The 12726-nt window shown below is 53.9% G+C and overlaps 1 protein-coding gene across 9 annotated transcripts in view; it reads right to left on the bottom strand.

Moving 5' to 3' along the window:
- Positions 1–1426: 1426 nt before the first annotated feature.
- Positions 1427–12726, bottom strand: part of BCAS1 (brain enriched myelin associated protein 1) — a 67087-nt gene continuing 55787 nt past the window's right edge. For 6 of the 9 annotated variants that reach the window (XM_045295453.1, XM_045295451.1, XM_045295455.1 and 3 more), the window contains 3 exons: positions 12121–12186; positions 6910–7170; positions 1427–2446 (listed from right to left, as the gene is read on the bottom strand). In XM_045295453.1, coding sequence (XP_045151388.1) covers positions 2372–2446; positions 6910–7170; positions 12121–12186 — 402 coding nt within the window. In that variant the 3' untranslated portion in view covers positions 1427–2371. The remainder of the gene's footprint in view (positions 2447–6909; positions 7171–12120; positions 12187–12726) is intronic. The other 3 variants (XM_045295457.1, XM_045295458.1, XM_045295459.1) reach the window with 1 other exon arrangement.

Raw genomic sequence — 12726 nt, 5'->3', positions numbered from 1 at the left:
GAACTCCTGTGTGCTCTTAAATGTTGAAGGTGAAGCCACAAGGCTTCTCCAAGGGGCATCCCCTCCAGGTGAAGCTATCCCCAGTCGCTACTTGATTGGGACATGCGCCAGCACCAGCCGCCAAGGGCCAGCCCCGCTCTGGGTTGGATTGGCAGACTCTTGTCCTCCAGGCCCCGGTCCTGTTGGGGCTGTAGATCCAGGCCTGGATGGGCCAGGCAGGAGGGGTAGCAGCGCTGAAGGGAGTGCCTGGGTCCACCTGTGTTTGAACACGCGTCTGTGCCCGTGTGGGTCCCCGTGAGCCTATGCAGACTGCATAGTATACTTGTGCATGTGTGCATCCAGCACCCAGGGCTATGAAGCAGATACTAGCCCACAGGTATATTGCTGTACTGGGCCCTACCGATGAGGGGTGCCAGCTTGCCTCCACTTCTCAGCTCAATGGGAGCAGGCTGCCAGGAGGCTAGATCCTACCTGTCTCCCAGGGAACCCCCTGGCTCCCCAAGAGGGGGTGCTGGTCTCTATGGTGCCAGCCCTGCCCCTAAGCCCCATGGGATGCCCCTCAGCTTTGCTCAGTTCCCTTGATTTCTCCTCTCAGGACCCCTTTCTCAATGTATCACAGGCCCCCCAACATCTCAGGTGCTGCGCTAGGCACTTGTATGTGTACTGTTTCAGGGGCCCTGGCAGCAGTGGTTACATGTTGGGCTGTGAACTGCTGGGTCAGCAGTTCAAAACCACCAGCTATACCTCGGGAAAGATGAGTTTTTCCACTCCTGTAAAGAGTCACAGTCTCAGGAAACCGCAGGGCAGTTTTACTATGCCCTGCAGGGTAGCTCTTTGTCAGAACGGACTTCGTGGCATTCTGTGCTCTGTGTGTGTGTGTGTGTGTGTGTGTATATCTATGTACGTTTTCCCCCGGGACCTCTTGGTGGAGTAATGAGAGGGGTTTCCAGTGGAACTGCCAACCACAAGGTTAGCAGTTCAAACTCACCAGCCATTTTTTGAGAGAAAGACGAGGCTTTCTGCTCTCGAAAAGACTGACAGCCTAGGAAACCCAAGGGGTCTACCCTGTCCTATTGGGCCGCCGTGGGTGGGAACTGACTCGCTGACGGGGCGTGACAGGGAGATCTAGGAGTGTGGTTTGGGAAGAAGGCGAGAAAGAAGGGCATTGATTCCGTTCTGTGAGCGTTAAGGGCATCTCAGACACAGTGTGTGAGAGGCCTGCTTCAGACTTGAAAAGTAAACGATTCTTTAGAAGTAAAGGTATGTATGTGCACAGATTTTTTTTATTAAATCGGAAAAACAAAAGTATAGTGTCTGTGACTATCAATCCATCATACCTGCTTTGAGTTATAGTATAATAGGCTTCTGGTCCCACTGATCCCACTGTACAGGTTTTTAACGAAAAAAATAACCTCAAGTATTTGAATGATCTTTTGTAACTTTTTTATTAAGTGGGGTTATGGGGAGGGTTTTATCAGAGCACATCCTGAGAACATTAGGGGGTTACAGACAAACTTGAGCGAAGTGTCAGACAGAACAGATGAAGCAAAGCCTCTCAGCCATATGAGAAACATTAATCTTGTAAGACTGCGAAGACCCCAATCTTTGTTAGTGAGAAGGGAGGCCGGATCGAAAAGGAGGCCCGGGCGCCCCCGGGTGGCTGCAAACGAAATGTGCAACTTTCCCTTACATTTTTTTGGGGGGTGAACTTGTAATCCTTGTCACTGAACCTCAAAAAAAAACCCCAAACAATTGTTTTCCCTAATCATTTTAAGCCCTCTCTAAGCCACAATGTCCCTCTTATCAATAACATTCACGGGCCCCATCCGATGAAAGACTTCTCATTTACCCCTCCGTGAGACACCCCTTCCCCCGTATACCCTTCCAGGGAGCTGACAGCACCCCAACTCAGAGCCCAAGTCCTCTCTCAGACTCGAGAGTCTATTCTCCCCGATCCAGGCCCAGACGACGAGCAAGTATTCGCCACAAAGCCCAATTCCTTCCAGGAGGCTGACGGCAACGCCTGCTCCTGCTGGTTTTCAAAATGTAATCGGCCTGCTCCGCGCCCCCCTCCCGTCTGGCACGCACCGCTCTTCTCATCCCACTAGCTAACCTGTGGGACCATCTTTACAGTGACTGACCAGGCGAGGTTGGGCCAGAGACGGTACAACATACACCTCAGTGACTACACCTCTGTACACATGTGCTTATCAGGCAGGCAGAGTTCTGTGCAGTGGCCGGGAGACTCAGAAGTAAGGACACAGCCCGGTCTGGGAAGGAGGCAGAGGAGGAGGAGGAGGAGGAAGAGGAGGAGGAGAAGGAGGTCTCTCGATGGCAGGAGAGCCCGGTGGGAACCATGGTGGTAATTTGTTTACTTGGATTTGCCGACGGGTCCGATGGACACGGGGTCTGTCTGCACTTGAGCATCCAGCATCCGCTTTGGTCCCTGGAGAGCAAGAGGAAAAGAAAGCCATTGGATGCTCTGGAAAAGGGCCCGTGTCATCGCCAGGGCTGTCACCTGCGTCGCACTTTCGTCCTGCACCAGCCCCCGGGTGCTGATGCACATGGGAAAGTGCTCAATGACAAACCCAAAGGTTTGCCATCGGAGCCCACCCAGGACGCACGACAGCCCGGGCCACAGCCTTGCAGGCCTCACGGAGCTCGGTGCTACTCTGCACACGTGCCCCCGCCCCCCGTGACTCAGAATTAGCTGGCCACTGACAGCGTAGTGCGTGTGGGTCCGGTGCTAAGATGAGACAGCAGCGCCCGGGTTGGGGATGTCGGCAGGACCGCATGCGGCAGGACCGCATGCAACATTGCAGGGGTCCTCTGCCGCCTCCCCACTCTTGGCACTCACCGCGGGCATGTACTATCAGGAACACTGCAGATGAGCAGGCCAGACACTGGTCTACAAGGAGCCCTGGTGGCCCTGTGAGTGAGGCACGGGGCTGCTAACGGCAAAGACGGTGGTTCAGCTCCACCAGGTGTTCCGGGGGACAAAGAGGAGGCTGTCTGCTCCTGTAGAGATTTACAGTCTCGGAAACCCTACACAGAGAGGGTGGCCAGGACTCAGAATCGACTCGGTGCCAGTGGGTCTACACTGTGCTGGCGTGGGCCATCCTGACAGACGGAGAGTTGGGCCATGTTGAAGTGGAAGGGCACACAAGCCTTTAGTGTTTGTGCGCGTGTCTGACAGCTGGGCCCGTCCCGCCTCCATCAGCATGGTGACCGAGGCCGGCTTCACGCACCGCAGGCCTGCGGCGCGCTCCTGATCAGCGCCTCGTACCACTGGAAGCGCCTGCTGTTCATTTGAAGGAGGAATCGACTGGGAGCTATGGCACAGAAGCCTGCCTGCCCTAGTCAGTTCCGTCTGATTCAGGACACCCTGGTCAGCGCCTGCCTGGGTGCCTGGCCCACTTTGGGAAATTCTTGGACAAAACACAGGCCCTTCATCTTTACAATGGCGAGGGGACAACAGCTCTCGGGCAGCTGTCCCTTCCACGAGTTCAGAGACGACCCGGATGTAGTAGCTCCACCTCCACCCCCCAATTACAGCCCCCTTCTCCACTGCCTAGTCCCTCCTAACCACTACCCGGTGTGACGTTCAGGCAGAGCATGCCCCTGGCTGAGTTGGCCTTATCTGTTTCTCATCGGTTTTCCCCACCAGAATTTACGTCCGTGTGCTGTAGCCTTCATGCTTGGCGGCGTGTTGGTGGTAGTGTTGTTCCGTGCCATCGAGTGGTTCCGACTAATGGACAACAGAGGGAAACACTGCCCGGCCCGGCGCCATCCCCATCATTGCCCTGGTGTTTGTGCCCATCGCTGGAGCTGCTGTCAGTCCATCTCATTGAGGGTCTTCCTCTTTTTGGTTGCTTCTGTACTTGACCAAGCATGATGCCCTTCTCCCGTGATTGATCTCTCCTGACTACATTTCCAAAGCACCTGAGTCTGGCCGGCCTTACCTCTAAGGAGCATCCTGCCTGCACTTCCTCAACACGATCTGTTTGTTTTTTTTGGCAGTTCAATATTCTTCATCAGCACCATCGTTCAGCTGCATTGATTCTTCTTCATTCTCTTATTCACTGTCTAACTTTCACCTGCATAGGAGGCGACTGAAAACACCATGGCTTGGGTCAGGCGCGCCTTAGTCCTCAAAATGACAGCCTTGCTTATCAACACTTAACGAGGTCTTTCTTGTGCGGTAGATTTACAAATGCAACACACCCTTTCATCTCTTGACCGTTGCTTCCACGAGCATGGGCTGTGGATCCAAGCAAGACATATATCATCCTTGACAACGTCAATCTCTTCTCCATCTCTCATGTTGTTACGTGCTGGCCCAGTTGTGCAGATTTTTGAGCCATTGCTGTTGAGCCGATGCCAACTCGGGGCAGGCGGCCCTGCAGGAGTGTGCAGAGCTGACCGATAGCGTTTCCGAGGCTGGAAACCTTTCCACATGCAGATGGTCTTATCTTTCTCCCCAGGTCTGAACCGCCTTCTGATTAGCAGCCGGTGTGCTGTAACCTCAGCTTTAACCTTTAACCTCGCTTCTTCCACAGGAACCCCAAACCAAACCCACTGCCATCCAATCAATTCCGGCTCAAGGCGACAAGGCAAGGCCACAACTCTGGGCTGGTCAAAAGCCTGTAGCACTGGACACTTCCCAAGAAGGAGTTTCACTGTGAGCACGCCCTTGGAATCTACCCCCCAGAGGCGATCTTGTTTGCATTTAAGACACTGAGTGAGGACTGTCACTTCCAGAATCACAGAAACCTGCAAGCCACCATAGTAAGACAGACAGACTGACTGACTGACTGGCCTCTGGCAGATCTAAGAGGGGCTTTGAATGAAAAGACAAAAGCATGAAGACCCTCTGTGTGACTATCACCCATGATGTACGGTGCAAACTGATTAGCCTACTGCTCCCTTTTCAGGGGAAAAAACCAAAGAAAACTCAGCTCCCTCAGGGGCCCTGGCAATGATAACCCTTTTGTGCGACAGCCTAGAATAACATGCAGGATAAAGTGTAGGCATCTGCTTTTGCAGCTGCCTGGAGGGTTACAAGGAGCTCTGGTCACATAGTGGTTATGCATTGGGCTGCTAACTACAAGGTCAGCAGTTTGAAACCCACTAGCGGCTCTGAGGAAGAAAGAGGAGGCCTTCTACTCCCTCAAAGAGTTAGTCTCAGAAAAGCACAGGCCAGTTCTACCCTGTCCTGTACGGTCTTCCTGAGTCAGCTTTGACTCGATAGCAGTGAGTTTTGGTGGGACGGTTTCAGCGCCCCCCAGGGGGTGGTATCTTACATGTTGGGAGACACGGCCTGGTATTCTGGTTCTGTGAAGTGTTCTTTTGTAAAATGTCTAGATGTGGGGAGTTCTAAAGGCATCATCCTTCCACTTCTTTTCAGACCCCATGGCTTCTGTGTTAGAACCCAGGAGGAAGACAGAGCCGAGTGAGGAGGGGTCATTGAGGACCAGGTGCTGCAGCACTGCCCAGGCCTGAGCTCTGGCCTGTCCTGTGTTAGCAGAAATTGCGATGGTGTTGGGCTGGGCCGGCCATGGCTGCCTGAGTCCTCTCTCCGGGAAGGGGCCAGGCAATGGGGGGATATATGTGCAGCTGGGGTTGTGTGGGAAACAGAGGACTGGGAAGAGAGTGTATGTGGATGAATTCTTTATTCTCGTATTTTAAGAAGCCTGGCAGGCTAGGTTTCTGGGATGGAGGGAGGCCTTCACCCTTTTGAGTTAGAGATGAGTCTCTGTCACATTCTCATAATTAATATTGCCCCCCACTTTATCCTCCCATATAATGCAACCTTAAAGCTACCTCCTACAAGCACATGGCAGATTGCTATCTGGCAGGCAGCTTTAGCTATAGGAGCAGACATGTGTTATTGGTCTCCAGGCTCAGGAGACAGACAGTCACCCCCCTGCCCCCCCCCCCTTTACCTGCCACCAGCCCTGGTGTTAGGTTACTCCTCCAATGAACTCAGGGACCTTTAGGGTGAAGGGCACAGCCCACTTTGTTACGTCTGTGGTTACTTGTAATTAGCGGGGTTTGCATGCTTGTACATAGTTGCTGTTGGAACTATAATCTCTCTCTCTGGGCTGATCTGAGTCCTGCAGTCATGGCAGAAGAGAGAACCCTTAAACTCTGGTCTGTCTCCTAATTTCTTCCCTTCAATTACCCAACCATGCCTTACGACCCTCCTTCACAGGGTTCAGGGTGGTCTTCAGGGTTTGATCGCTGGGACTTTGTTCTTGGAGTTTGCTGGGTGTCCTTGGACTCTTGGCTCAGCTCCGAGGCTGCAGCGGAGGCCAGGAACATCGTGTGAGCACACAGGGCATGCTGGGTCTACTATTCAATGTTTTAGATGTGATCTCACGGAAGCCCTAACTAGAGCCCAGGAGAGCCGTCTCTCTGAAAAGGGCCAGGCAGCACACGATGTTGGGTTTCTCATCCATTTGGTCTCTATTGCAGCTATTCAACTCTGCCATGTTGGGGCCAAACCCTGGCCAGGATCGTCTATAAAGGAGTACGGAGGTATTCCAATAAAACTTTATTAAAAACAAAACCAAACAAAAGGCCTGCTTTGGCCTGCTGGTTGTAGCCTTCTGACCCCTGGCATAGCTCACTCTACCAAACCCTCACTCCCTGCCACTGAACTGACACCAACTCATAGCAACCTAAGGCAGGGCAGGACTGGTTTCCAGGGCTGTAACTGTTTATGGGAATTAACATCTTCAGCTGGTGGTTTTGAACTGCTGACCTGGAGGATCACAGCCCCCAGTGCAACCGCTACACCACCAAGGCACACAGGAGCTGTTCAATAAATATTTGGCACCAGTCTGGCCAGCTCCAGCCCACTTCCCTGAGGGCCCAGAAAGGAGAAGAGGTGTCAAGTCCACCTACCAGGCCCTTCAGGAAGCCCCGGAGAGAAGGCCTCGGCCTCTCGGCTCTCTGGTCTCCGTTCTGCAGCGGGTCGGCCTCCACCACGCATGGTTCAGCACTCGTCGCCCCGTCTTTGGCCTCTGGCTTGTTGCTCTTTTGCTTGTTCGGCTCGGCAGCCGCCTTCTTCTCCTTGGAGGGGCCCTCTCGGCCCCTGGGGGCTGCAGCTGTGGGCTCCGGCTCCGGCTCGGGGGGCGAGGGGGTCTTCTCTGTTGAGTCTGAGGTCTACAGCAATTTCAAACAGAGCACATGCTTAGTGGCTGCAAGTCACCTCTTGGTGGGAGGTGAGTAACTGGCTTAGAACACGGCTGCTTGAAGGGTGGGTGGTGCCTACATATTCCTGCGTTCTGGTTGGAAGGAAAAGAAAATTAATGTGCACACACTTATCCTGATGCCAGGTCCCAGGAAAGGACATTTAATAATCTAACTCACACGTTCCCAGCAAGTGCCCTTTCCCTGTCTTCTGCACCAGGACCTGGGGTTTCCTTGGGGGAACCATCCTTCTCCCTTCTCCAGTCCCCATGGTCAGGTGAATCAACTCCTCCCCTGGGTACGGGCATGTGACTCAGCCTAGCCAACCAGAGCTCTGCTGGCTCTCTGATTGGGCCAGGATGGCCACACACAGATATAAATGGAGCAGGTGTCAAATAGCCAGGAGGGAGGCCCACTGGCTTCCCAGTGGATTAGAAACCATGAGGATGGGATCCTGGAGTCACTAGAGCAACTGCGTGGGAAAATCTGCCCCCAAATGAAGTCAAGGCTGAATGAGAGCGAGGAGGCAGGAGAAGAGAGAAGCAGAGAGACAGACAGATAGATATGGGGACTGATGGCATTGTGTATGTCCTGGATCAAGCTGTCCCTGAAGTCCCTTAAGTCAGAACATGGAGAGGGTTTCACCCCACTCTCAATCAAATAGGTTCCTTTTCCGTGGGGCCGCCCGGTTCTTTGTGATTATGCCCACCTCGATCTGCGGCGTGACATAATCCTTTTGCTTCGTGACATGGTGGTGAGAAGGGACAGCTGTGTGTGTGGGTGACAAGGTGTCTCCTTGCAGTTTGTAGCCAGGAGACTGTGGCAAAGTGTGGGTGACATGCCCCTATCTAAGGGACCATGGCTGGCTGCCCCGCTGAGAACGCCCGTGCAGAGTGCTGCCCCCATGCTGTCGGGACTCCTGGTTTCTCTCCGTCCAGAGAGGGAACTTGACCTCGACTTCCAAAAGTGCAAAACACCTCAGCTTACCAATAGCAACTCTGAAGGTTTCACTCATTCGCGTAGGAACCCTTCTCCCGGGCCCAGGAAGTGCTCACTCCACTTTGAGGTAGGCCAGCGCCCTTCCTGAGAGGGGTGAGAGGAAGTCTGTGGGGGCGCTTGTGATTGAGGAGGCCGGGACCAGGGAGGCTAAGTGAAAGGGACCTGCAGCCACAATGCCAGGAGGAGGGGCCCGGTGACTGTGCACCTGGAAGACTAACCAGGTGACGGTGACTGTGTGCAGCAACTGTGGGACTGAAGAAACATGTGGGTTCTGATAGTTAGGTTTGTTCTGTGCCGACATGGTACATGTGAGAAGATACGGGTGGGAGGTTAGCTTGTCAATCAGGTTGCGGCCTGATGATCTCCTTTGGGGGTTAGAGATATATAGCTCTCTGGAGGCCGAGACCCCACTCTATCTCTTCCTCCACCTTCCTGCTTGTGGACCACCCTGAGAGCTGAGGGAGCCCTGTGGCATTTCCACTGACCTCGGATCCACAGGACTCTGCACCCACCGGCCTGGGATCTTCCTGCATTCTGCACCACTGCACGTGGCTGCGTGAGTCTGAAGAGGGATTTATGGACCAGGATCGGACTTAGGCATTTGAGTTGGCCTGGGCTGGGATGTTTTCTTGATATGTAATTACTTCTGGATATAAAACTCTCTCCTACACATATAGGCGTATACCTGGATGTGTTTCTCTGGTCGACCCAGCCTAACACAGAGTTGTGTTGTACTCACCAAAAATACACTATGTTTTGTAAAGGAAATATTCAACTTCAAGAAGTAGGTCGTTCTGACCCCGAAGCCTGGTTCAGGGCAAACCACCACCCCAAAAGCATCCCTGTATGATGAGGCCACCGGACACAGGTTTACAGCCTCTGGTCCTTGCGGTCTTGAACTGTCCCTGGCTCAACACGTCCGAGGACAAAGTTGTGGTTGTGGTAGACAAGGTAGTAACAGGGGAGATGTGGCATTTCCTACAGGGGACTGGAGTTCACCCTCAGAAATGGGAGCAGGTACATGGACAAGGGTCCCATCCTACGCCTCCCCAGGTGACCCCTTGCCAGAGGGCAGCCGTCATCGTCTGAGACCAGCAGTCCTGGAAGCACGTCTGGGACGACAGGCCCCGAATATGGCTGGCTGAGGGCCGGCGCCAGTGTCCCAGCCAAAGCGAAGGCCCAGTGTCCTGGACGCACCAATAGCTCAGAGCGCAGGGGCCAGGGAAAGCAGCACCGAATGTTAGAGACCTTGGTTCTGCTCTGCTGGGGAGGACACCCGACCACGACCACGCCCTGCCCCAGGGCCCAGCCTGACCTCTCTCTGTCGCATCCCTGCTGTGTGACCAAGGATAAATCACGTGCTCCCTCTCTCTCCTGGCCCCCGTGGGAGCAGTCACAGAAGGTTCACCTTGTGCGGGTGGCTGAGAGGATTGAAGAGGTCTTCAGGTCTGAGCTCTCCAAGTGCCACATGGGGTGGCCAGCTATCCCGGTTGGTCTGGGACTGAGGGCTACCCTAGATGGTAGACTTTTGAGATTTAAAAAGCAATGTGTGTCAGGCCAATTGGCATGTGCAGGTGGTACTGGCTGATCCTTTAAGGAAAGTCAGATACGCCTTTCTTTCCCCTGGTGGTACAGCTCATCCAGCAGCTAACCAAACAGTCAGATGCTCGAGTCCCCTGATAGGCACTGTTGAAGGGCCGCCTGGTGATCCATTTGAGAAAGCCAGCCCTGGAAACCTCAGAGTGGACGCGATGGTCACGTGGGTCCCAGAGAAACCCCGGTGATGCAGAAGCCTGATGCTCGAAGGTCAGTGGTTCGAACCAATCAGCTGCACCTTCGGAGAAAGACGAGGCTGTCTGCTCCTGTAAAGATGATGTCCTTGGGGACGTACGGAGGCAGTTCTACGCTGTCCTGTAGGATCACTATGAATTGGAATGCACTCTGTGGCAGTGGGCTAGGCTCTTAGCTTTCATGGGGGTTCGAGTCCCCATTTATGTCAGCATCCTCAGCCTTCATCACGTACCTGGTACTGATGGAGGGGGCACTAGGTCCCTAATTGATGCATGCTATCTATGTGTTTCTCTTCTCCGCCCACCTCGATGCTGTCTGCTCTGATCACATGCATGGTTCAGCCCCAGCAAGGCTCCTGTGCTGTTCCTTCTGCCTGTGGGTTTCCCGAGCCTCTGAAAGAAACTGCATCTCTTCTATGGAGTCCCAGCTCAGAGCTAGCCCCTGGGAGTGCTGTCTTGTCCCTGGCTGTCCCAGCAAGCCCCAGCTCAAAGCCACTCTGGGAGATCCTGTCCTGATTGCCCTACCAAGCCTCCACGCTTACCATTACCCCTGGGAGTGCCATCCTGTCCCTGAGGGTCCCAGAAAGTACTGGCTCAGTGCCACCGCTGGCAGTGCCATCCCGGGCCTCCTCCCTCCCCAGGCCTGCGTCATTCCCTCCAGGACATATGTCTTCCTCTTGGGCAGTCATCCCGGGAGTCTGTGCTCATTTGTCGGCTCCCTCCAATGCGTGGTGAGCTCCGGGCAGCGGGGCTCTCCTTTGCTTTATTCCCAATGCTCAGGGCTGCACCGATACCTGAAAGTCTCAGCCTGAACACAGCCACGTTTAATTATCATTAAGAAAGGCTGGGCAGATTCAGTCATCCACCAGCGATTTTGAGCGTGTGGTGTGAGTAACATTCCTAAACACCCACAGCTGTCAAGCCCATTCTGATGCCAATTGGCCCCATTCCTGGTGGGTCTCCAAAGCTGGGAATCTTTCTGGGAGCAGACAGAGGAGTGACTGGTGGACTTGAACTGCTGACCTTACAGTTAGCAATCGCCTACGAGCAGCACACCAATGAACCTAAAACTGAACTCACTGCCGCCGAGGTGATGCCAACTCATAGCAACCCTGTAGGTCAAGGCAGAACTGGCCCTGTGGGTTTCCAAGACAAACCCTTTATAGGAGCTGAAAGCCTTGTCTTTCCCCCAAGAGCAGTTGGTGGTTTTCGACCTTCCCACCTCGTGGTTAGCAGCCCAATGTGTAACCATTAAGGCACCGGCATTCCTTTGAAGCACAAAAGTAGCAGTGGAGATTTATGGAGCCCTCTGCTCTCGGTGCACATTGTACACACACTGGTGTCCCTACCCAGGACCCTTCTGCCCGGTACTACTGCTATTAGCCCATTATTCAGATGGAGAAACCGAGGCCCCAAGCGATTTGACCATTTGCTTTAAGCCACACAGATAAACGATGGCTAAGCCAAAATTCAGACCCAGGGCAAGTTGAGGCCACACACAGGCTCTTAGGCACGTTTCTATAGTGCCCAAATCAGCAGGGGGCCGTCGGAGGGCATGCCACCAAGGCATGTTCTTTCCTCTAAAAGCGAACAAAGTATAAAATAGGGTGCTGAGCATGAGTGTGTTGAGAAGAAGGTATTATACAGTTACTTAAGTCTGATAGATGCCGTTCTTTAGAACAGAGAAAAACCAGGAAATGAACCATGATTTCAGAAATGCCACCAGGTGGTGTGACACAGAGGGTCCCCGATCCACGGCATGCCATGGGGTGGGGTAGGTGGAGAAGCAGGGTGGGGAGACAGAGTGCTAAGCACCAAATGAATCTACGCAATTTGTGCTGAAGGGCCTGAAGTTAAAGAGCAAGGGCCAGCGATGGCAGGCGGGCAGGGACGAGCTCTTTGAGGAGGTGGCATTCATGCCAAGGGTGGGAGGAGGGGAAGGATCTGTCCAAAGAGAGAAGAAGGGATGCCTGGCGCCAAGGGGTTGCCATAGCAGAGAGCGAAGGAGCCCTGGGAGGTTCAGACTTCTACCTTCTACCTGCTGTGTCTGGGCACTGCAATGAAAACAAGGCTGAAGAGAGAGAGAGAGAGAGAGAGAGAGAATGCCAGGGGAGCCCACCACCAGGTCACTTACTTGGTGGGCGGGATCTTTCCCATTTACTCCTTCCGAGTAGGCACGCCCGCCTTCCTCCTTCACTGACTACAATGAGAAGCAGACAGTGGTTTTTAGCAACACACACAGCCAAGCGGGGGAAGTCCCGAAGGAGGAAGGACTCAGGAGATGCCTGGATTTCCATGCGCTCGGTACCCAGAGTCTGGTTAAATTCAAATTGGGGGTCTCCACACACAAGGAGGACAAAATCAGCAATGTATTAGGACTGAACCACATGGGTATGCTGGGAAAGCGGGGATCAGGAGGTGGTTGGCCATACGGGATGAGGGACTCCAGGAATGAACAAACCAGCGGATGAACGAATGAACCGGGAGTGGCTTCCCTCCAGTAATACTGAAGGAGTGAGGGTTTTCGTTGAGGCATGCCCTCCCCCGCCCCCCAGCCCTCTGGTGGAGAGATGAGCCCCGGGGAAGCAGTGGGTTACATGTTGGGTCGCTAATGATGAGGTCAGCAGTTTGAAACTACCCGCCGCTCCTCAAGAGAAGGTCGTAAATGATGAGGCTTTCTACTCCCGTGAAGAGTCACAGGCTCGGCACTCCCCAGGGGCAGTTCCACCCCATCCTGCAG

Source organism: Echinops telfairi, unplaced genomic scaffold (genome assembly GCF_000313985.2).
Source record: "Echinops telfairi isolate 266 unplaced genomic scaffold, ASM31398v2 ScPeMD7_5592;HRSCAF=6446, whole genome shotgun sequence".
Taxonomy (NCBI): Eukaryota; Metazoa; Chordata; class Mammalia; order Afrosoricida; family Tenrecidae; genus Echinops; species Echinops telfairi.
Note: the sequence above shows the minus strand (reverse complement) of the source record. Positions and strands in the feature narration are given on the sequence as shown.